The sequence below is a fragment of the Podarcis liolepis genome (assembly GCF_965112155.1).
Source record: "Podarcis liolepis genome assembly, chromosome: 2".
NCBI lineage: Eukaryota > Metazoa > Chordata > Lepidosauria > Squamata > Lacertidae > Podarcis > Podarcis liolepis.
In genome coordinates this window covers 61997875-62022659 of record NC_139555.1, presented here as the reverse complement: position 1 = coordinate 62022659, position 24785 = coordinate 61997875, and the positions used below count along the sequence as shown (strand labels likewise).

The following is a 24785-nucleotide window of genomic DNA, read 5'->3' as shown; positions in this document are numbered from 1 at the left end:
ATTAGGGTAGTTCACACATATATGCACCCTTGTACTGCAGTCATATACATAGCCACTCAACTGAGGCTTGCAGCCTTAATGTTTGCCTCATTTGTCAGGCTGGGCCATGGGCAGTGGTTTTTGAGGTGAGTCAGAAGCTGTGGGACAATGCCAGTAGAAAGGACCAACAGAAGAAGTCAGGACTGAAAGACAAACTAGGAGCAAGCCATGAATCAGGAATGAGGGACAAAATAGGAATCAGAACCAAACAATCCACGAACACACCAGAATTCATCACAAAGAGTTTGTTGCACAGGAACAGGAAACCCTCACATAGACCTTCCTGTCCAGGAGGGTCCAGTGGCAGACCTGGGTTGCCACGATGCTCAATCAGATGCTGCCATATGGGGCTCACCCTAGATGCTCCCTGCTGAAGCTCCCAGCAGCTTCTGACACTCATGACTTGATTACTCAATGCTGCATCATGACTCAAGCTAAATATGAGAACTGCCTCTGCTGGAGTATTGAGCTTTAGGCTGTATCAGTAATTAAGCAATGAACTGCATGTGTGAATTCAGCCTCATAGAGCCAGCTCACGTGTTCTGCCATCAAATGACCAGACAAATGTTACTGAAGGATATGCATCTACAGCCATAACTTTGGAGAGACTCCCCACTGTGTGTGCTATGAAAGTCCATAGTCGGTTCAAAGATTATGGTCCCTGCAGTGATGCTCCCATGTGGTAGCTAACATTTGTAAATAATTCACTACAAGGCTGGTGCTGTCATGTGGAGCATCTCTATGCCAGTGCCAACAACCTCCACATAAATATATATTGGGCAAGATAAGGAAAAGAAGCAGAAAAATTGAACCTGTCTTCAGTCTTCCTTGGAACCGAACCCACTAATGAGCTTGAATGACAAATGCCTCCTCTTTATTTTCGGTGCATCATAGTTGCAGAAAAAGACTACTTGGTGGACCATTTACTGAGCACCCATTCACACATGGATCTGCATTTGATGACTAGAAACTTAATGGATGCACTGGCTCCTCTAAAAAAAAAAAAATTATTCTGAGAGGATGGGAAAGCAGTGCTGTTGAACCTGTGATTACAAAGCGTCATAAAATGCACCTGTGAACCCGACTGTGCCTGTAATGGTGGACTGAGTTTGCTGCAGGTTTCTCCATCGTGTTCGAGGACCGTGTAACTGGTGTCACTAAGCTTTCCGGAGGTAGGACAAGGTTTCCTCCTCTCCATTATAAGACAGTCCCCTCTCCTTTCGACTGGGGTGGGTTCCTGCCCACTAACCCAACTATAAGCTCGAACACGAGGGCGTGGGAGCGTGTCCTGCTCTACAGGTCGCCCCTACAGTCCAGCGGCTTTCGGCAGCCGCTCTTCCTCACACCCTCGTCGACCCCGGTTTTCAACACGCGCCCGACTGCACGTGTCTGTCGCTAGGCACCCCCTTGCCCGCTTGCGGACTGCTGCCGGCGGCGCCCAGGCGCGCGCGCGCGGCTCCTTTAACACGGTGCTGCCATCATCTCCGCCCCTTCTCTTCCCTCGGCGGCACGGCAGCCCCCTCTCTCCTCCAGGCCCGGGGAAAGGCAAACGGCGGCGAGAGCAGCCCCTGCTGCCTGCTGGAGCCGGCGGCCCGGTGGGGCGCGGCCAGTGCATGAGGGCAGCGGGCGGAGGCGCCGAAGAAGAAGGAGGAGGGGGAGGAGGAGGCGGGGGCGGCGAGTCCCGCCCGCCTGCCCGCCCGGGCACTGGCAGCCCCTGCCGCCGCCGCCGCCGCCTCTCCTTGCCGGGCCCGGGAGGCTGAGGCCGCCGCGTAGCGCCCGGGACATGCGGCCTCTCCAGCCGCAGCCATCGCCGAGGAGACGGGGGACATGAGGCTCCGCAATGGCACCTTCCTCACGCTGCTGCTCGGCTGCCTCTGCGCGCTCTTCTCGCTCTCCTGGTACGGGGCCTTCGGCGGGCACAAAGGTAAGGACGGGACTCGCTCGGAGCCGGGCGGGGAGGGAGGCAGGGAGGGTTCCCGCCTTACGCACTGCGCCTGGCCCGGGAGGAGAGGGGAGAGGGAGCCCCCACCCCAGGCAGAACCCGAGGGGGAGAGGCAGCATCTCCCCCCGCCCCAGGGGACCCCAAAAGGCCGCCGCCACCTGCTGAGAATGTCCCCTCCTCGTGCTGGATGAGGCCAGAAGACCCTGACATGCAACTTAAATGTTTTTCTGGGTGCCTCTGGCAACTGAACCGCATTTCGAGTTTTGTTGGGGTTGGAGAGGCGAGCAGTCCCCCGAAAACCCAGATTCCTTGACGCCTAGCACTGCCTCCTCTTCAGGTCTTTCCCACATCCCAGATTGCTGCCTGGTCATTTGTTTTTTCCTCAATTCCTCTTTTCCTGCTTCTGACACAAAAGGCTCCCTTTTTCTGAGAAAGTGGTGGTTAAGGATTCCCACCTACCCGCCAACATTTTTCTCTGTGCCCTCACAGAGTGTGTGACAAAATCTGTTCTGTGGTTGCCTCCTTGGAACAGGTAGTTGTCTCTCACCCTAGCTCCCTTTGTTTTTTTACCCTTGTTTTGTTTAGGCTGCTCTTTGATGGAACATCTAAGACTCCCAGCATTGCCTATTTACACAGGATGTTTTTATGTGTGCAGGTCTTTGACTCTGGGCTGTAGCCAAAGTGGCCAGGCAGGGCATGCAACCCTTGTGTTCAAAATGGCCCTGAACTTTATACTGCTCAAAGTGAACTGAAGGGGAGGAAATTGAGTTCTCCAGTCTTGACCTGTGCTCTTGAAGACTTTTTGTGTGATATCTGTTAGCTTGCCTGTTGAGAGAAGGCGAGTGGGTTAGCTTGACATTGCATCACTGCTGTCAGTGATTGTTGTATTTATTTAAGGGCAGCCAAGCAGTTATCAAATAAAGCAGTTTGTTCTTATGCCGCTAGTTTTCTTTCCTTTTTTTACACATTTAGTGCTTCTTTGCATCCCTCTTTCCACATCTTGCATTTTATCTGAATATTAAGCATTTCCCCCATATCTTCCTCTGTTGGTGTTTTAAATAAAATAAATACAGTTGTAATCATGAGCCTCCCTAAAAGCAATTTACCTCTTATGACCTGGAAGCTGTACATCGGCTCCCTTGGCCACTAAAGCAAGATGAGCACCACAACCCCAGAGTCGGTCACGACTGGACCTAATGGTCAGGGGTCCCTTTACCTTTACCTTTACGTTTTGGTAAAGTGATGGCTATGGCACATTAAGGCATGTAAGTAGAACGATGGACCACATTTGATGCAGGTAGAGCAAGAGACCACTTTGGAGGCATGTTATTAGGTCTTCGAGAACTGCTTCACGTGCTACTTTTTAAGACTTGTAGCTTCATGTTGGAAAGAACACAATAATGTGTTGAATGGTGGCTCTAGTGTTGTTTTTTCACTCTAAAATGCATATGCTGGGAAGGTGATAGACTATCTGGCAGCTAACTTCATAATGTGGGAGGATGAAAAATATTTGCATCACCACTCACTTGTTTACTTTTCTTGAGGCCACTTCATCTATTACTTTTTCATAAACAGAAATTGGATCTCTGTATTGGAAAATATATTTTCTATATTAAGATAAAGTGTTTTGTAAAATATGAAGGACAGTGGCTGACCAGTCAGTTATACCCCTGTAAAGTAATTTGTCACAGTTAATGTATTGCAGATAAAAGTGTTCCCCTATAATCTCAGTGGAACAATCTAACCCTTGCTCCTTATGCACAATAGGAACATATCTTGGAAATGTTGTGCATTGTTGGGGCAAGATGTGAATAAATAAAATAAAACTTATACTTGTCCCTCCCAGACCTTCTTATTGGGCACTTTGATGTATGTATGGTATGTATGGTAGTGGCAGTGTTAAGGATGACTTGCATGGATAATTACATTAAGAACTTGGGCAAGCATTTATACCTACGATTCTTATCAAGGACTATTGCTGGGGTCCTTGATAACAGGGAGCTAAGAATCGCAATGGTGAACAAAAATAATAAAGGTAGTGCTAGCAATTTTTGTTCGGAGGTAGTAAAAATGGACTTTATGTTGGTGTCTTGAGATGTGACCATTTCAGGCACAGTTCATTCTGGGACATCTTCTCATGTTCTTTTCTGTTTCACTTTATGACCTTATATTACACCACATCTGGCAATAGTGGTTATTTCCAGTGTAACAGCATTAAGAATCGGGGTTGCTATACTGTTGTAAACCCAGTCCCAATCCTCATCAGAGTTGCAGTGCCACAGTTCTGCAGTATTACAGTTGCACAACAATCCTTGTCCTCAGTTATATGCACCACATTGCTGGCACAGTAGTTCAGACAAGTAGACACTTGACTGCTGAGATGTAAGTTTAATGACTGAGGAGCATCAGTTGTCTGTCAAGATGGAAGTTTAGTTACTGAGTTACACCTGCATCCTTATTAACTACTTATGCTATTGGAATAACAGAACAACATGTTTAAAGAGGTCTGTTCTGAAAGGAGCTTTGGATTTTAGGATTGGGCTATAAGATTATCAGATACCTCACTTTTGTTTTTGTAGAAATATCTAGTTATCTACTTGTCAAAAGGCCTAAGGATTATTCTATTTATGGTCACAAGTATCCCCTTTCTTGTAGTGATCACACAGTTATAATTTTGCAACTTGTCTTATTTTCTTCACCACAGAAAACTATTTAAGTGCAACATAAATCAAATCAACTTTCTATCAAGTTACAGAGGGAATATCATGCTGGTTGTGCAGTTCACTCCCTTAGTCTTGTTAGCACCGCCACCCACAAGCTAATATATACACTTAGCTCCCATCAGTTATGCTGGAAGAACAGCAAAACCCTGCCAGTGGTTGTAGGACAAGTTTGCATTGTGAAAGCAATAATTTCTAAAGTAGGCTCTCTCAAGACTAGTACATTTTTATCTATTTGAGAAAAATTGAGGGAGTTTTGTCTTCTTCCTTCACCTAATAATTGTTATGGTGGTACAGAATATTAACAGAGAGATAAAAAAGGCCCTGAAATTAATACATGCATGGAATGCATAAACCAGTGTCAAACAAAGAGGGCCACGATACATTAATGGGGGGCACCTCATGAAAAAGAGAGGATTGCCATTGGATCTAGGACTATATTCTCTCTTTACTTGTCAATAACTCGCAGCTACAGTCCTGAAGTAGTTTTGGTCGTAAAGAATCCATTGTATATATGGATTGATCAGTGCTTGGAATAGAAAGGCTTTCCTGCTTAACTGAATAAGAGGCAACTGTTGCCTCTGTCTAGTAAACTTAGTGCTGTTTTGTTTTTTACTGTTAGGAATGTAGGGAACTGCCTTTTATGGAGTTAGACCACTGGTCCATTTAGCTCAAGAGTTGTCCACATTGGTTGGCAGTGGCTCTCCAGGGTTTAAGGCAGGGGACATTGACAGCCCTATCTGGACATGCCTGGGATTGAACCTGGAACCTTCGGCATGCAGGGCAGAAGCTCTGCCACTGAGCTATAGTCCTTCCCTAGTTGTGTGGAATGTGTTTTGTAGAGCTCTGCCAAACCTCACCATCTTCAATCATCTTACCTGGACACAGGGTTTCTTTCTCTTTGCCACTTTACCCAGCTGTTTATACAACTTCTATTAGCTGGTTTCTCAGCTCTTCATCTCTCAGTAAGCTGAGTGCCCAAAGTATTTTGTTTTCATGAATTGTTCATAATATGGTTAACATCATCATCATCATTATTATTATTATACTGGGCTACTGAGGATTAGATTTGGCTATCATGTTGCACCTTATATCTTATAACAGCATAAGAGTATCAGTTCCCATCACATCACTCATGTTTTCCTTTTTAATAGAATGAATGAAGTATAACTAGGAAGAGGAACAGATGTGTTTAAAAGTAGATCTAGATGTGCAGAGGATACAGTAGCGCAGTTAGGCAATTTTAGATTATGTTCTTATGGGGACTGTTTTGATAGTAATGGGTGCTCCTACTCATTCTGCTGAAGAGTGCTGTGGAATTTTGCCCCAGGGCTTGCCTAATGGCATCACTGGTGGTGGTATATGCGTAACATTTTAACCTGGTGAAACTTGTTGCTCCTCTTCTTAACTAGGGTGATTGATGTACACAGCAGAGTACAAGTGCCAGCAAAATATTATGTTATTCCCTTTCTGCATTGATCACATTTGCACTGGGAATACATGTAAGGAAAGGGCATCTGCAAAATCGTTGCCAGCAATAATGGGAGCCGCTGATTACGAGGCAGAGCGAATCCATCATGCAGTCGACATCATGTTATCTTTGTGACAGGGGTAGACTGGAAAAGGTGAGGGAAGGACACTGTGCATAATGATTTTCTTTAGCTTTGCCTCCTTTATGGAGTACTCTGTTTTCACAATGCCCCAAAACAAAAGGTGCATACTGTTAATGGACAGTTACAGGCATGGGCTCTTAGTGCTGCTTTGAGGGTAAAGGATGGGGGCAGCTTTGCTAAGCCTGGCCTCTGTCAAACTGCACTTGAAAGCAACCGCTTAAAGGAATAGCCATTCATGGCTCTTGGTGTTAGTCTGGCAAAGCTAATGGATATTGTGCATTGCACACTGCTTAGCCTCTTTATTAACTTAGTGTCTCTACTTTTGCTGCTAGTTTCTGCACTTTAAAAGTCATTAGGGCCACATCATCCATCTGTCTCAAGGCTACTTTACTTCCCCTTACCCATTTAAACAATGCGTCTTTGTTACTGCTGTATAATGGGTTTTGGCTTTGTGATGCTTCTGTTACTTGCTTCCTTTGCATTACTCATCAGCTAAAAGGTTCTTTCAGCTGTGGTTTAAATCTCATTAAAACCATTTCCCTACAGAGCTTCAGTTAAAGAGATTTGGGGACTGATATCAGTGAAGAAATTCTTTATGGCAGCTATTGCTGTTTGGATCTTTTTCTTGAAAATATTACATATGATCTGTTTTGGCATTCCGCTCTTTTGGACACTTGAAAACATGGTCATGTGACTGTGTGTATGATGACTGCAAAAGATAAAGGAATGTGATTTTCTATTTAAAAAAGAAATGGCACATAGGTAAGCATACCTACTGTACTGAGATGATCCTCCAGATTAAAGGGAGAGTCTTTTCTGCGGTTTATTTTTGTTGTTCACACTATTAATCATCTCCTCTTAACTTCATGTATCAAAATAACAGCATTTTCTCCCTGCCTCATTATCTAAGGGGGTTAATCTTCCAAGTTTTTCTTTCTTCAAAATATGTGCCTATGGACTATGCTCATATCGACTATTTGCAAATAACAAGCAGTGTCTTATATAGGGTTGTGTCTAATGCTGCCTGTACGTGAGCAGAATGGATTTCCACCCTCACAACAGAGACTTCACTTTCCTCTCTTCTCCCCTAAGCACCCTCAAAATATGCTATGGAGAGTTGGGGGACTCTGGAGCAGATTTAGGGGATGCGGGAAGAAGGAAGCCTTGACTTGATAGAAGAATGTAGGAAGTGCCTGCTGGATCAAGCCAATGGCCCATCTCGTCCAGCCTCCTGTTCTCACAGTGGCCAACCAGATTACTGTGGGAAACACACAACCAGGGTTTGAGTCAAAGAGCACTCTCCTCTCCTGTGGTTTCAAGCAACTGGTATTCAGAAACTTTGCCACCTGCAACTAGTAGCTGTTATTAGCTCTCTCCTCCATGAATTTAAACACTATCTTGGTTGCATTCCATAGTTTATCTATGTGCTATGGAGTACTGTCTTTGTGCTTGAATCTTCCAGCCTTTAGCTTCATTGGATGCCATGAGTTCTAGCATTATGAGAGAGTGAGAAAACTTTTCTCTTGTCACTTTTCGCCACGCCATGCATAATTTTATAAAATTCTATCATGTCACCTCTTGCCTTTTCTCTAGGCTAAAAAGACCCAAATGCTGCAACCTTTCTTCACAGGCAAGAGTTGCTCCATTCCCTTGATTGTTTTGGTTGCCTTTTCCAACTATATAATATCCTTTTTGAGGCGAGGCAACCAGAAATGTGTACAGTGGTACCTCGGGTTAAGAACTTAATTCGTTCCGGAGGTCTGTACTTAACCTGAAACTGTTCTTAACCTGAAGCACCACTTTAGCTAATGGGGCCTCCTGCTGCCGCCGCGCCACCAGAACATGATTCCTGTTCTCATCCTGAAGCAAAGTTCTTAACCCGAGGTACTATTTCTGGGTTAGCGGAGTCTGTAACCTGAAGCGTATGTAACCTGAAGTGTATGTAACCTGAGGTACCACCGTACAGTATTCCAAATACTGCCTTGCCATAGATTTGTATAACAGCATGATGATATTGGCAGTTTTATTTTAAAACCCTTTCCTAATGATCCCTAGCATGGAATTTTCTCTTTCACAGTCACCACACACTGGGTTGGCATCTGCATTGAGCTATCATCTACTATGACCCCAAGGTCTTGTCCCTAGTCTGTCACTGCCAGTTCAGACCCCATGAGCACATATGTGAAATTAATATATTTTGCCCCAACATGCCTCACTTTACACTTGTATACATTGAACTGCATTTGCCATTTAACCATTCACTTGGTTTGAAGACATCCTTTTGGAGCTATTCACTATTTTTGTATTAATGACTGAAGAATTTAATATCATCAGCAAACTTGGCCACCTCACTTCTCACTCCTAATTCTCATGGGGAAGCCCATCCTGATGGACAGGATATAAATGATGATGATGATGATGATGATGAAGTTAAAATGCACAGTTTCAAATACTGAACCTTGGGTGAGTCCACTTCTACTCTCCATTCAGAGAACTGTCCATTCATCTCTACTCTTTGTTTTGAGCAACTTAACCAACTCCTGAGCCATATAACAATATAAAGAGCTCCTTGTCTTGACATCTTATGTCTCAATGTTTTTAGCAATGTGTTCCTCAAATTATTTTTTTAACATCCTTTTCTGTCTGCTTAAGGGCAGATGGGACTCATCAACCTGGGAAGATAGCCCATCTAAGAGAAGGAAAACTTACCCTAAACCTTCACTGCCTTGCAGGATATTTTCAGGAGAAGAAAAGGCTAAGGAGTAAACCCTACACAAATCCGGAGAAGAGCCTCTAAGACGGTTGGATGGCACCTTGTATGCTTCCTTCCAGCAACTCCTGCAGCCAAGCTGCTGCCAAACATACTGCTCTGCTTTCCTTTGGACCACATCAGCAAACCTGAGAAAGGGGGCCTTGTTGTCTGGGCAGCCCAGGACCTCCATACACACTGCCCAGGCTCATGTTGCTAATGTAGTGCTACTAATGTAGTGGTTTGCCTTCACCCCTGGAAGCTCTCTCTCTCTCTCGCTCTCCACACTGAATCTGTGAAGGAAGCAGAGTTGTGGGCTTTTTCAGCTGAAACCTGCTCATTAGGAAGTTGACGGAAGCCATTTATTTAATAGGCTACCAGGTAGCCTTGACTTCTTCCTGCTGATTGTAGTGACGGGTTTGACTGATGATCTGGAGGTGGGGAAATGCTCTGGTGGCCAAGTAGCAATTAAACCCTTGAACCATTATGTTCCAATGTGGCAGCTGCATTCCACAAAGGAGTGACTCCTTGTCACACATTCTGAAATTTTTCCAGCAAATTATTTATCTGAATTAGCACCAAGTTCAAACAGAATGTGATCCACTTACCCAATGCAGGCTTATTACCAGCTGGTGATAACTTATATGGATGTCTGTGGCTTTATCTGCTTTTTGCTTAGGCTACCTGTTGTACAGGATAACAGGAGATTACCCTCCTCCCCCCAGTATCCAGTAAAAGAAGGATTGACACAATTACACACACAATTTAATGTGAAGTTGTTCAGTAAGGATGGTGAAATGTTAACAAATGATGAAGAGAAGGCAAAAATTCCTATTTTGCCCCTGTTTTATTTCCCAAAAGGGGTGCAACCTTACATAAGTAGCATAACTGGTATGGGGGTAGGACTTCATTTTAAGATTGAAAAGGAGCTGGCCAGGAAGTACCTAGCTTCTTTAAATGAGTGCATATCTTTAAAGCCAGATGACTTGCATTTTAAGGAACTTGCTTGTGTACTATCAGGGTCTCTTTTTATAATCTTTTAAGAAATCCTGGAGAACAGGTACCATGGGCAAGTGTCCCAACTTTCAAAGAGCTGAGAAACTAACAGACAGGTCAGCCTGACTTCGATATCTAAAAAGGTAATAGAACAGATTATAGAGGAGTCAATTTGTAAGAAATATATAAGCAACTATAGTGATTAGTAGGAGCCAGCATAACTTTTCCTTCCTTCCTTCCTTCCTTCCTTCCTTCCTTCCTTCCTTCCTCCCTCCCTCCCTCCCTCCCTCCCTCCTCCTCCTCCTCCTCTTCTTCTTGCCAGCATTCAAGAATAAAGTCTGTCAGACTAATCTCTTTTTATCATGTAGGTTGTAGGAATGCCATGATTGTAATTTAACTTGATTTCAACATGGCAATTTGACAAAGCCCCTTTTGGCTTGCAAACTGACTGCATGTGGGCCACATGCTAGTATCATCAGGTAGATTCACAGCTGGCTGGAAAACCATATTCAAGAGTGCTCATTAATGGTTCCTCATCAAACAGGAGGGAGGTTGGGTCTAGTAATCTTTAATCCTTTTACTAATAGGTTAGAAGGCAGGTAGGAATCCTCATCAGATTTACAGATGACACAAAACTGGGATGGATAGCTAACACCTCAGAAGAAAGTAATACAATGATCTTGATAGAAGGGAAGGTGAGCTGCAACTAACAAGTTCTGCATCTAGGCAAATTCACCTGGCTAGGTTGGGGTATACGTGACTTTCCAGTAGTATATGATCTCAGGATTGTAGCAGATGACAAAGTGACCATGAGCCAGCAGTGTGATGCAGCTACCAAAACAACTAATGTGATTTTAGGCTTCATTAGTAGAACCTTAGTTTTCACACTAAGAAGGATATAGACAAATTGGAATGGGTTCAGAGATGAGCATAAAAGGTGATCAATAGTATGAAAAACAATCCTGTGAGATGGTTGAAGGAACTAGGTATATTCAACGTGGAGAAGAGAAGACTCAGGGGGAAGACAGGATAGCGCTCTCCAAATATCTGAGAGGCAGTTGGTTAGAATAAGGTAAATACTCTTTCTCTGAGTATTGGCTGAAATTATGGAAAGATAGATTTTGGTTGAACAATGAGATAAATGTCTTCATGGCAAGAGCAGTTCAACCAATTACCTAGCTGGGTGGTAAGATCTCTTGCTGAAAGCATTCGGGCAGAAGCTGAACAGCCATCTGTTGGGGAAGAGGAGGCCAGAATAGATACCCCCTCAATTCTGTGATTCTAATAATTGGTGTTGGCCAGCTAGTTTTGTGCTTTCTTGGTATGTTAAGAAACTTCATAACTTGAAAACACACTTTAATTTAAACCCATGGGAAATTAGGATAATTTAATGATGGCAGTATCTGCCCTGCATTTCTCCTTTTATTTCTTACCTCATATACCAAAAATATGAAGAAGGTTTGCTTTGTTTTAAGATTTTAATACAGCATCATTTCATAGGTGTGTGTCTGCTATTTGGTTCCCTGTACTTTTGGAGTGGCAGATTGAGTGACAGAGGTGTTGCCTACTCTTCTGCAGTAAAATTAGAGTTGCTGTATGCATAGAACTTGAGATTTCCTGTGGTTCATCATCACTGCAGGGAATACCTGTTGAATGATTTTTTTAAAAAGTGTCTTACTGTTTCCATATTGCATTAACACCCCCTTTTCTTTTTTTGCTAAGAATAAAAGTATTTGCTTCTTTTTCTTTCATCTTTAGGTTAGCTAAGCGTTGAGTAATCAGTCTTTTGGGGTTTTAAGAGAGATTATGCTCAAGTCACTTGTTCCTTTTAAAAAGTAAAATTTGAAAACTTCTGGTTTTCTAATAATAATAATAAAAAAATTATCAAATCTCTCTTTTCCCTGTGAAATTTTTGCTTTGATTCCCTCTTAACTGTTACAAAACTATTAAGGAGGTCAGGGGAACTGAAAGAACAGAACAAAAGCAGTAATGAAAAAATTATTGAAACCACTTCAATGTGGCATTTCTTATATATAGTTAATTTTATCCTGCCCACACATATTTCATTGACATGCTGTTTTTCTAATAGAAGATAAATGTTAGTTATGAGATCTCAGCAAATGCTGTTGACTAGTAGTGCTCATCGAACCAAAATAAGGTGTGGGAGATTGTATCCTGGCTTGAAAAATAAGCAAGTGTAAGACGTAATACCTAAGGAGAAAGGCATATTTTCCCCTAGTAGCAACAGGCATCTCTTGCTGTGATTCTGTTTTTAATTAAAGATCACAGGACATTTCCTTATAATAAGCATTTCAAGGTCCTCTGTTGCAAAATAGGTGTTCTGTTCTTCATCTTGACTATCCAGGAACAATTGCGGCACCCTTTTTTTCCTAGTTACTGTAGAGCCTTGTCTGGAGAGTTTAAAGCGAAATGGTTCTCCTGGGGCTAGCAGTTAACCAGATACCTTTTGGTATTTGTTACACTTTGGCTCAGCATTTGCCAGTATCACAAACATTGCAACTTGTCCAACTACAGCTTTCTAAGGAACTTGTAGACTTGGAAGGTTCAGAGGTGATGTTTTCTCAACCAAACCTCGACGTGTGCTTTGAAGTGCCAACTTAATAAGTGAGTATGTTCTGTGTCTCTTGCAAGCACAGGCAGCTGCACAAAAAAACACAAACCTGACAAACTTAAGTCCCCTGCACACATTAAAGACAATCTCTATCCACCTTCAAGAGGCATGCCTTAAGGTCCTTCTCCACTGCCATTGGTTCCCAGTGCAACTGTCTAATATAAGTAAGACTTTGTCCCCATTATGTTGGAAAGGCTGTTGGAATTATGGCTCTTTTTGCATGCATGGTGGGCCTGCAACACAGTGTAAAACTCTGGGAAAAGATTTGTTTGCATAATAAGCTTGGAATTAAAGCCCAACCAATCCACAGCCCTATTAATGCTGGAAATTGACACAAACCCAGTGATCAAACACGAGGACCTACTGTTCTTATTGTTGAGAGCAGCATGACTGGCTGAATCAGAACAACCAGTGGAGACCTGGATTAATTGCCGTATTTTTCACTCTATAAGATACACTTTTCCCCTCCTAAAAAGTAAGGAGAAATGTGTGTGCATCTTATGGAGTGAATGCAGGCTGCACAGCTTTCGCTGAAGCCAGGAGAGCAAGAGGGATTGGTGCGCTCCCGCTGTGCTCAGGAGGCTTTGCGTTGCTTTCGCAGAGAGAGGGAGCTGCGCAGCGCACCTTCTGCAAAGCAGGAGGAGAAATGGAAGGGGCTCCGCTTCTCCTGCCGCTTGGCTGAAGGGGAACTGCGCAGAGAGGGAGAAAACATTTTTTTTCTTGTTCTCCTCTTCTAGAACTAGGTGCGTCTTACGGTTGGGTGCGTCTTATAGAGCGAAAAATACGGTATGTCTGAAGCATGAATTTCAGGCTAATCATGGAGCCTCTTGCTCCTTAATTGGCTGTGAATCAATTTTGATATGGCAAAAGTGGTCATCTGTACCCATCTATTCTTTGGTTGCTACATCTTCCAAGTTAACTGGACAGCATGGTATCTGAAAAGCTAGGCTTTCCAAAATATGACATTGACCAAGGGTTGATCTACAAACATCCACCAAAATTAGGTTGGAAAGTCTATTTGGAACTGTGCAATTTTGCAGTTTTAAATGGGGTGCATGTGTTTGTGTCACATTTTTAACATTCCTCCATGTAAAATAAACATTAGCTTTCTCCTTAATGTGCTAGTTTGTGCTGAGTGGGTGGTTTGATTGTTGTTGTTTCACATGGGTAAGCTTAAAAATTGCTGTCTCTCGACTGCAGCAGTTTAGTCCTAGAATTACTTATTTTGCTGGGTGTGTAGCTTAACTGTTTGGTATGAAGACTTGCGGTAAACGTTTTCACCGTGGTGTTGGCTTACCAAAACCTGCATGTGAATGTTGACTTACGTCATGTGCCAGATTGTCTTAGAGTCATGTTTCACTAATCCCGGCTTAAAATCAACCCTTTTATAACTCATTTTCCCACATCTCAGATGGAACTATCCCTTTCAGAAACAGGGGTGGGGAGCAACTAATGTTGTTTGCTCAGCCTGTTTGGCAGTTGTACTTTGGTATTTGGTATTATTTGTATAGGTTTTTGAACCAACATCAACTACATACAGAATTACAAAAGATGTAGCCAAACAGTTGCCCTGAATAATGATAATAATAAACCTCATGGCGTTTACAAAGGAGACAAAGAAAAAGCTGAGTATATGTATTATCTCCTTTTGGAATAATGGTATGACTTTCATGGTGAAATGTTTAATGTCCAGTAGAAGAGACCATTGATTTCTGTGCCCATGAGGAAGAAATATTATAAATGACCCTGCATAAATAATAAGCTAACAGCCTGTGATTTTAGCCCTATTAAAGCATTCACCTGAAAATGTGTTGAGGGAGGAGCAGAGCAGCAAGCACTAGCCCTGCTGCCAACATCCCTATCCCTTCAGGCTAAAGAATCAGACCTTCCTGCTCATTGGGTGGAAGAACTGAAACGGGATTCTTTGTGTGCTCAGCTGAATGCGTTTAGAATCCTCCGTGCTCTTCGGAACTCCAACCATGCAATGTTCCTGATTGCAGGAAGGCTTCTAATAGCATTACACCAAATGTCCTTAGAATACCCTTTCAGACCTTCCCGCTCAGCGTGGGAAGGTCCAGTGGAGCTGGCAGGGCAGGTACACGCAGGGATGTTGGGGGCGGAGGCCATTCATGCTCACTGCATGCTTTATTCCATCCCCACCCCCAATCTCCAAATAGGGCTTTTGCTTTGTGAAAAGTGCTAGTATGTGATAAGCATGCCTAAGGAAAGAACAGTGCAAAAACATAGTCTGATTCAAAATAAGACAGCTTTCTGTTGGTCTGTCTGGATTAGTATTGTCCACGCTGACTGGCCAAAGCTCTCTAGAGTTTTAGGCAGACAACATTTCCAGCCCTACTTGGAGATACTGGGTATTGAACCAGGGACTTTCTGCATGCAAAGCAGATGCTCTTTCACTGAGCTATGGCTCTTCTCCATGAGCATTAATATGTGTGGCCAAGGTGATGCACAGTGAGCACATATGTATATGTGAAAGGAAAAACAACAACTCTGAAGGTCAGCTTTGAAGGGAAGCAGCTTTTGGTATTTTCTAAATTGTAGGTCATTGTCTACAAGTTTTGAAATTTGGGTGGCTGTTAATTAATGCACAGATGAATGTGTTCTCCCAGAATACTGAGCTTTGTAGGCACCATGCATTGAGCACCAAGTGGAACAAGTTTAAAGAGGCTGAGCGGAAAAATGAATTTGTAACCACAGTCCTTTGGACAAGCTGCAAAAATGTACAATGAGCATGATGTATTGAACCCTTTAGATGAATTAATTCCACTTTGTTCTCAATGCATACCAACTGCAAAAGTCAGACAAATGGCCTTTTCTCCAAATTCCCATGGAAACATGCTTGGCATGACATTGCACTGTTTACCCTCACCCCCAAAAGGAGCTGTGGGGCGCCATGCCCAATTCCTTTTATTTTGGGCCTTTGAATATGCTGCAATGGTACATTATATATCTATCCATTGTGCCAAGCCCAGAATTCTTTAGGTGATGTTGAATACTTGACATTATTAATTCTTATTTACAGAGGAGCTGGTTCTATAGCATAAGCATGAATACAATGCCAGATTGATGTTCCTGACCGACATACAATTCCTGTGTAAAAGGAACTCGGCAAAATGGAGAATTCTTGCTCCAATATTCTGTGTGACATTATCAGTGCAGCAAATTGATAGAAAAGAGGAGGAGAAACAGTGATAAGCAATATTCACTTCTTCCTACAGTATTCTTATAGATTTCTTCTTGACACTCAGACAGCAATTGAGAAAGAAGAATAACTCATCATCTGTTGTATCCTGCCATTCCAAAGATATTATTTTGGGCTGCGTCCAAAGGATCAGTGCAATCACTCCAAGGATTTCTTCTTGCACAGTGAGGTATGCACAGTGGAGCATACAGGAAGGGGTTAACTCCTTTTCAGAAGGCAGGGTCATATGATAAGAAAAGGATTCCCCCCCCCCCCCTGGTTTCTAGGTGGAAGAGGAGAGAACCTCCCTGCAGTTGAGATCCTGCTCCTGTACTCTCCATTATTGGGTACAGGGACTCTTCTCTTTTGAGAAGCATAGTTATTTTTTCTTATTTTCTCCCTCAGGGAAGCCACAGACCCCCTTCCATCAGCTCTTAGTTAGAATTAGGTGGGGGAAACTTGCTTTCCCTCACATACTGAGAGGCAGGGAAGGTAGGCCCTGCAGTAGATTGAACACAACAGCTGTGGTAGCTGGGACTCTCTTGGGTCTCCCAGGTGTTGTGCCTCTGTTTTTAGCTTCCTGTTCCTCTTACTGCTTGGAAAGCAGCCTAAACGTCCTATAGGTTTCAACTGGGGATCATTGGATTCCTGCCTGGACCCTCACCCAAGACACAAAGCATCGGGACACAGACCAGCAAGCCAAGGCTTATCCATCCACAATCTCTTTCACAGAATATAAACCGTAGATCTAACAGAGGCTCTACATCCCTATTTGCCCACTCTTCAAGTTGAACCTGCCCTGGGTTAGCTTTTTATTCTGCACATAGGGTGTATTGAATTTGTGTGGTTTACTCCAGTAATACAGTCAGGACTTCCCACTACTTTCTGCAGCCTTTTCTCATCTTTTCCCTTACATTCTATTCTGTTGCTTAGGATTTATCAATTTCCTCATTGCAAATAGGCATGGGTTTTTTTCAGTTAAGTAGATACTGTATAGATATTCCTCTGGACAAGTTCTTACTGCTATTGAAGAGGCCAAGTCTGGTGACTGGAGGGAGTTTCCTGTCTCTTCCTGCCAGACAGGGGAAAATACTCCTCTTCTTCTTTTTGTTTGGTCATCTGACACTATGTCTGCTGAAGAGGCGTTCATTCTTTCCTGTATGCTGCTCTCTCCACTGACCAGAAGAACATTTCCATCCCCCCACTCTCCTACCCCAGCATGCCCCCTAAATCTGTTCTAGGGGGTTTCTCCAACTCTTCAAAGCAGATATGCAGACGGTACAGGGCATATGTGGGAGGGGGGGAGTCCAGTTATACAAGTGGAGATCTTTGTGCTGATGGGACATACTACCCATTTACCTTTTACCTTACTACTTGGGTACCACCCTCTGGAATAAAACATTTCCTGTGTTTTCTAATCGCTTGTTCCTTATTTTGCTGTAATCTCTATTACTGTAGTTAACATATAGTTCAAGGGAATGTTGCTCTCAGGCAGAGGTCGTCTCAGGCTCCCATTTGCTAAGTCGGACAAGCCTGTCCCCTTCGTGGCATCTTATTTGATCACCTGATAGCCTATTAACATATATTTTCAGGTGTCGTCCCCCCTAGTTTGAATTTATTCTTCTTTTCACATGCTCTCTTCTTTACTGTCCAGAATTCCCAGGCAGATTCTGTGTTTTCCTGTACAGTGGTACCTTGGGTTAAGTACTTAATTCGTTCCAGAGGTCCGTTCTTAACCTGAAACCGGTCTAAACCTGAAGCACCACTTTAGCTAATGGGGCCTCCTGCTGCTGCTGTGCTGCCGGAGCACGATTTCTGTTTTCATCCTGAAGCAAAGTTCTTAACCCGAAGCACTATCTCTGGGTTAGCAGAGTCTGTAACCTGAAGCGTATGTAACCTGAAGCGTATGTAACCCGAGGTACCACTGTAGATTATTTCTCTTACAGAGTAGATCTCTACACTTTAATGCAGTCATACATCTCCCATCGATGCCAGTCTGCATGAATCGAGATGCTGGAAAGCATCTAATTTTCAGCAGGCTATTGGAATGGGATGCATTATGGGTATAAACTTCCAAAATGTCCTCCCTATGCAACACAGCCTGACAATGAAGTCATAGCCTGTAGCTATTTTCACTTGTTCAGATGTGCTCCCCACCTCACTCTGCTAAAGGAAAGGTCCTGCGGTCTCACCTCTTCTCTCCCTTCACAGGAAGAAACTGATTAAAGAATCCCCACAAGCAGCGTTGCAATGTAATAGAAACTGCACTGGTCAGAGATTAGATTCCTGCAGCACTTTTTTTTTCTTGAAGGGGAAAAAATGTGAATTTGCAACCAAAAGACCCACAACAAAAAGGAGAATGAAAGCTCCATGGGACAGGGCCTGTCTCTCTTGCTTATGCTACTTGGTAAAGTGCCATGTGTATTGAAGGCACTAGAGTAAAATACATTTAATTTCATAACTATGAATTATATAAATTTATTGCGTGTAAGACAAATTCTTGGGTATTTCAGAGTGTATTTAAATTGCAAAGCCACACTCTTGTCGTATCTGAGTGAATTTTATGGAAGGACATTATACTGTGTAAGTTCCTTCATATTCTCTATTTCTTTCATACAATGCAGCCATTTCATAACCTTGCAGTTAAGATACTTTGTGTGTGTGGTATAGCATGTTCTGTGTTGGAGATTAGATCTTTTGCTTCCTCCAATGCCTCCCCAAGGAGGCAAATTGCTTACTTTTCTTGGTAACTTTGCTCTATGGTCTTTGACCGCAATAAAGATTGGTTGATACATTTATATACCATTTTTATCTTCCAAGGATCTCAAGGTGTGGTGTATATGATTCTCCTCCCCATTTTATCCTCACAACAACTCTGTGGCTAGGTTAGGCTAAGAGATGGTGAGTGGCCCAAGGTCACCCAATGAGCTTGTTAGGAACTGTAATTCTGGGACAGGTCTCTTAACAACTCTTAGCACCCTTAACAATTTGCTTATTTGCAAATTGCTTACCTTTCTTTGTAACTTTGCTCTCTGGTCTTTGACCACAATAAAGATTGATTTATACATTTATATACCATTTTTATCTTCCAAAGCAGTATTCTTTGACTGCTTTAAATGTGTGGTGGAGATGTGAGGTGAAACTTTATCTGTGATCCCTGCTGGATCCTGTGTCGTGGCCACACATTATGATAACACTCTCTCCGCCAGTTTTACCTATGGTGTTTATTATTTATTTATTTATTTATTTATTAGATTTATTTTTTGTTCTGTCCTGCTTTTAAGTATCTCAGGGAGGTATTCATACTGTTTCACCCATCTGTTTTATTTGCACAGCAATCCTGTGAGGATAGGCCAAGAGATCTTGAGTGGCTAAAGATCAGCCAGTGGGTGAGCTTAATAGTGAAGAAGAAATTTGAACCCGAGTATCCCTGTTCTCAGTCTGACGCTGTAACTACTACACTGGTTCTCCCCCTTCCCTCTTATTTGACAGCAGTAAGCCTATTTCCCGATCTTCTGCCTTACATAAGCCTGATTTTAAAATAATGCGTAACTGTGTAATCTACTGCAATCTTATGTGCTATTAAAACAGTTGTTGTAACATAAATTAATTAAAGATATTAATGTCTTTAAAACCAGGGTTGGTATCTGCAGATTGATAAAGCCTGCCTTGTTATGTGCCGTTCTGTTATGTACATACTTCTTAGACCACCCACTTTTTTTTTTTGTCTGGCATCATCTGAATGCAGGTCACTTGACTAAAAAAAGAAAATAGTGATAGCAAAGCCAATTTTAGCAAAAAGATTGAGGTTTGTTGAATGAGGAAAATGAAGCCAGTTTAGTAGGTGAATAACTTCTGTATAAGATATTTTTTGTGCCACTTAAATAAGACCTCTGAGGGATGTGCTTCCTATAATTAAATACTAAATTGTGTCATCACCAGGTTCCCCTCCACAAAGCCCTGCAGTTAAAATGAAACCCAGGGCATTTGCTGACAGTTTTGTTAATAGGGATATCTAGGTTCTATACCTTTCAATATAGTGAAAGATTTAAGTGCCTGTTGAATTACTAACACACCTTGAAGGTTATATTGATTTCAAGTTGACTTGTGGGCTGTTGTAGAGAAATCTATGGGAGGACTGCTTACATGGTGTCCATAGGAATTTTAGTGCTTATTTCAGGAGTGTCTAAAGAAACATTCACTGCTTGTGTGGGAGGGGGGAGGAAAAGCTGTGCTAACAGTTTTACAAGTAATATTGCAGCTTTCTTTAGTGAAAGGTGAAAGGAACCCCTACTGGAGGATTTAAGGATAATTGGCACCTGTTATCACTCTCACTCTCTCCTTTCTTTATAGGCTAGCGTAAATCCCGCTATGTAAGACAACTCTCCCACGGCTACAATTACAGCGTTGTAATGTATACTTGTTAAATGGCTTGCACATATTAATGTGAGATATCTTAGATGCACAATATACATGAAAAACAAATGTGTGTGGTGTTTTTTTGTAATGGAAAGTACCCTTGAAAGGTTGTGGTGATGGGTGGAAAAGTGGTGGTACAAGTCCTATTGTGTTTGTGGATAATCCTAGATAAATGGCAAAGTTGCAGCCAAAACCTCCCCACTTCCAAAACAGCAGCAGCAGTAGCAACAACAACAAAAACCACCCCTGTGTTTTCCTTGTGAAGAAGTTCCAAAAGCATGTTTATAAGAATCCCAGAATTCTGGAATCCCGTGGGAGGGGGGGACATAAAGGTACATTTAGGATTAAAAGGATTAGTAGGAGAAAGCAAACAAACATCCTTACCAGTCTTCCACTCAAAACCTTTTACTGTATCTGCTTTTCATTTTGGAAGAAAAAACACTTTTTGGGGTTTCATCACCAGCATCTGTGTGTAACATATAACTTGGTCCTTAAATATATACCGTAACTTCTCTCCTTGCATGAGAGGCTCAACCAAGTATATTCTCCCTTTGCCCACACTCTTTGGCAGTGTTCCTGTCCAAGCCCCACTTATGTGAGCAGAGGTTGTATGGCAGCATATCTGGTGGGCTGCTTTCCTTGTCAGTTGCTACATATTTGATAGGTTTGCAGGATTAAGCAAATAAAATGAGATTTGTTTTGCAGTTAATTAATAGATCATGTTACACGTTCCATGTAACAGGAAAGTGCAGTGGAATAAGCTTCTGATAAAATTCCTAGATGGGAAAAGAGAGGCGTTCTCTTACTCTAGCCCCACTTTCCCGCTTAAGGGGCTTTAATTGGGATTTGAATTAAAATGAGCTAAACATTGCAAACATGACTATAGAACACCTGTGAGAGGGTCAGATGGTATGGCATAATGTATTTCTGACCCCAAACCATTGTCTGGAAAAATAATTCAGAGGTTGGCCATCCCAGATTTATACTGTAGTCCTTGCCTTTAAGTTTCACCATTTTTTTCTCCTCCCTCTTATATATGATGATGCTTGTAAATATTAGGGAGCATTTGTTAGGCCCATTTTAATCATGGGTATACATTGAAGACCGTAACTGGCCACTGTTTTATCTGCCTTTTCTAAATTCAGCTGTAGAGTCCTTTTCTTATTTATTGATAATAAATAAATACAGCACTTTTCTCTGTCATGTGATAGGGAAGCTTTTGAGCAGAAGGCATTACAGCTAGCCCTAGAAAGTGTGTAATCTTCATTTGATACAACGGTATAGAGATAATTCCAATCGGGATTGATGCTGCAAGGACAAATAATGCTTGCGCAATCCGCTTATGGTATTCCCAGACATGGATGAAAACTACTAATGGAATAAAGAAGGATCCAGATAATTATCTCAGCTGCATTAACTATCCATCCTTTCAGTAAGTTACTCTTGCTTTTGACACAGTTTCCACAGTCTGGAGTGCTAAACCTGCCTAGATACTTTCAAAATGTAACTGGTTATCTCTTTTTTGAATCATGGAATGGTATTTCAGGAATTGTATTTCTCTTTTGCGTGTTCAGAAACCTCCACGACTATCTGACCCCTCTGATGCTGTCACCTACAAGCCACCCTGTCTCCTGCTGCAGTTAACCATTTATTTGCAGGGGGTTTTTCTACTTCTGTGTGCTTATGATGTTTGCCGCCTTTCTCTCTTATAGAATCATAGACCATAGACTTGGAAGGGACGCTGAGGCACATATAGTCCAACCCTCTGCAATGCAGGAATGTGCAACTGTCCCTTACTGGGATTTAACCTGCAATCTTGGCATTATCAGCAGCACACTCTAACCAACTGAGCTATCTTACTAGTTATGTCTCAGTTTGTAAGGAAGGGTAAAAGTGTAGGAAGTAGGAACTGCATGGTATTTTCTAAAGAGTGGCAGATTCAAGTTTACTAAATATATGGGTTCAAACCTCCCACTCAACAATTAGCTCAGTTCAGTTAACATGAACTTGGCCTGCTCCAATCTTTTAGCCTAACCTACCTCACAAGCTAGGGCTGTACACCATACAAGGGGTACACCATCCATGCCATCCTGTGTTCCTTTAGGGAAAGTTTAGTATAAAAATAAATAATAATAATAATAATAATAATAATACTGTATCTTTAAAACTGTGTACTAAGGGAATTGTCATGCATCTAATCATAGACTTGCTAGCTAAGATTATAGTTTCCTGCTTTTCACCTAAGGTTCAAGTGCCCTGGTATTGGGATACACAAAGAGAGAAGCAGATAATGGCCTAGTTTGCACGGCATAGTAAACAAAACTAAAACTTAGTGGGATTTTGTGAATGTATGGGCTCTCGGAGAGGATCTGCTGGCCACTTTGCTCCTCCCTTCTCCTTTCTGCTGCCATCCTGTGCTGAGACATGAAGGTTTGTTTTTGGTTACAGCTCATAGTTACTGAAGAGAGAGCTTAGCCGCAAGTCCCGGTGTGCATAGCACACTAAGCCAAACCTTGGCTCAGCGCACTGCAGTGTGGGAGCAAAAGGACCAGGGTTGCACACTTCTCTCCGGGAGTATGTGTAGTCCAGGAGTAAGTTATAGTTTGACTTACCGTGTGATATGAGCCAGGCCAATGAGACCCACAGATCATTTGACTATGCAGACAAAAGCTGATTTACACCCTTTAACAATTTAAGGTTGCAGTCCTTTGAAAAGGTACATGAGAATAAGTCCCTTTGGAGAATACGTGCATAGAATAGGCTGCATGGTGACTGGAATTCACAACTGCTGAGAGTCTGTCTAATAATATGTCATTTCTGGCTTCTCTAGAGACTCAGCATCCCGCAATCAATCCGTGCACATTTACTCTTAAAAACCCTTTTTGTAGATAACTTTGGGTGCAGAAACCCATATTGGGCATCTCTAATTAAAATGTGACCTGGGAGAGATCTAAATACAAATGCTGCATTAGAACTGCACGCAGCAGAACTGTCATAAACCTTTATGAATGTGACTTAATCCACAACTGTCCTTTAGGTTTGGAGACCTAGCATTCAGAAAAGAACAAATGATTGTGAATGCATCAAAGGGGGTCGATTTAATAGGCAAAATCTGTATCTTGTCCCACTTTGCAATGGGAAGCAAAGTTACAGCTGAATTATGCTGGGCATGTATAGCCAGAAGTGACTCATGGTTGTAAGGGAAACAGAAGTCTGGCCTCCTTCCATGTGGCTCTGCTTCCCTATTCATGCTGGTGGGTTTGGGGGAGGTGGGTTTTTCTATGTGGAGGCAGAATTTCTACCCAGAACCACACATTACTGGCAGTGAGATCATTACAGAATATAAAACAGAGGGAAGGAATCGTTTCAACCCACCAGTATGATATAATGGAAATGACGTTGGCGTTCGGATCCTGTGTTCACCCATGAAGCTCATACCTTTCTCTCCCTCCCCTGCCACTTTGGTTGCTCTGCTCCCTGTTCTGCCCCAAGCTTACCAAATGGTGTTGGGAAGGGTTTCCTTTTTATTGTTTGTTTTGTTTTTCAGTGCAGTACATTTGCTGCCATGTTACTTACAAGGAAGAGTAATAAACCCATTCCTGACACTGCTTGGTGAGTGTGGAGGAGAGAATGGTGGGCAGATGCTGAGCTTACCCCGTTCTCTCCCCACCGACCCACCCAACCAACCTGGTGATGTTGGGAAGAGCAGGGGCTCTGTTTTGTTCCTCTGATTTCTTGGAAACGGTCAGTCCAGGAGTGGGAGCAGAGTAGCTGAGAGCCAGCTCCAGTCATGAGTTCTCACTCCCATCTTCATTTTTCAGAGCATTGGTGGGCCCCAGATGGGAGTCCAGAGGCACCTTGGGCAAACACAGACGGTTGTGGCATCTATGTCCTGGCTTCCTGCAACAAAGTAATTTCTCTCGCATTTTTAAATGGGATGTTGCCACCTGCCTTTCCTACTCATTTGGGTGATGCTTGAGCTGGCATGGCCCTAGACCTCTGCCACAAAGCCCAGGGCTAACAGTATCACTGCTCTTCCCTCTTCCAACCCACCCCCACCCCCATGTACTGGATTTATGAATCTAATTGTTTCGTTTCTCTTTTGCTGCAACCAACACATGATTTTGACCTGAGGGTCAATCTCTGCATCCTCCTTACATGAGCAAAGAATGAACAAATATTTCCCTAACAAAAGCTATTTATCAAAAAGTGAGAGCATGGCACAAACATACTGGAGGACTGTGCCAATGTCCAAAATATTTCTGCTTAACAATTAATCTGAATGAGCTCTTGTATAAAACCAGAGAAAGCAATATAAAATACATCCAGATGGGATGAATAAAAAGGCTGGCAGAATTATGATTGTGAATTCGTACAAGACAGCTTCCAGCAGAGATCCTATTTGTACTCGGTAAATCTCAGAAATATATTAGTAGACATACTAGCAGGGATAAAAAGACAAGGTACCTGGAATTT

General features: G+C 42.6%; 1 protein-coding gene and 1 long non-coding RNA gene across 2 annotated transcripts in view; one reads left to right on the top strand and one right to left on the bottom strand.

Moving 5' to 3' along the window:
- Nucleotides 1-1509: 1509 nt before the first annotated feature.
- The window catches only part of MGAT4B (alpha-1,3-mannosyl-glycoprotein 4-beta-N-acetylglucosaminyltransferase B), a 73728-nt gene continuing 50452 nt past the window's right edge, over nucleotides 1510-24785 (top strand). The window contains exon 1 of the mRNA XM_083488150.1: nucleotides 1510-1963. Within this exon, the coding sequence (XP_083344276.1) occupies nucleotides 1867-1963 (97 nt within the window). The 5' untranslated portion in view covers nucleotides 1510-1866. The remainder of the gene's footprint in view (nucleotides 1964-24785) is intronic.
- On the bottom strand, nucleotides 11567-14576 carry LOC310699217. Its single transcript, XR_014522007.1, has 3 exons — nucleotides 14492-14576; nucleotides 12789-12944; nucleotides 11567-11705 (listed from the first exon to the last, which is right to left on the bottom strand). It is a non-coding gene; the product is annotated as an uncharacterized lncRNA (long non-coding RNA).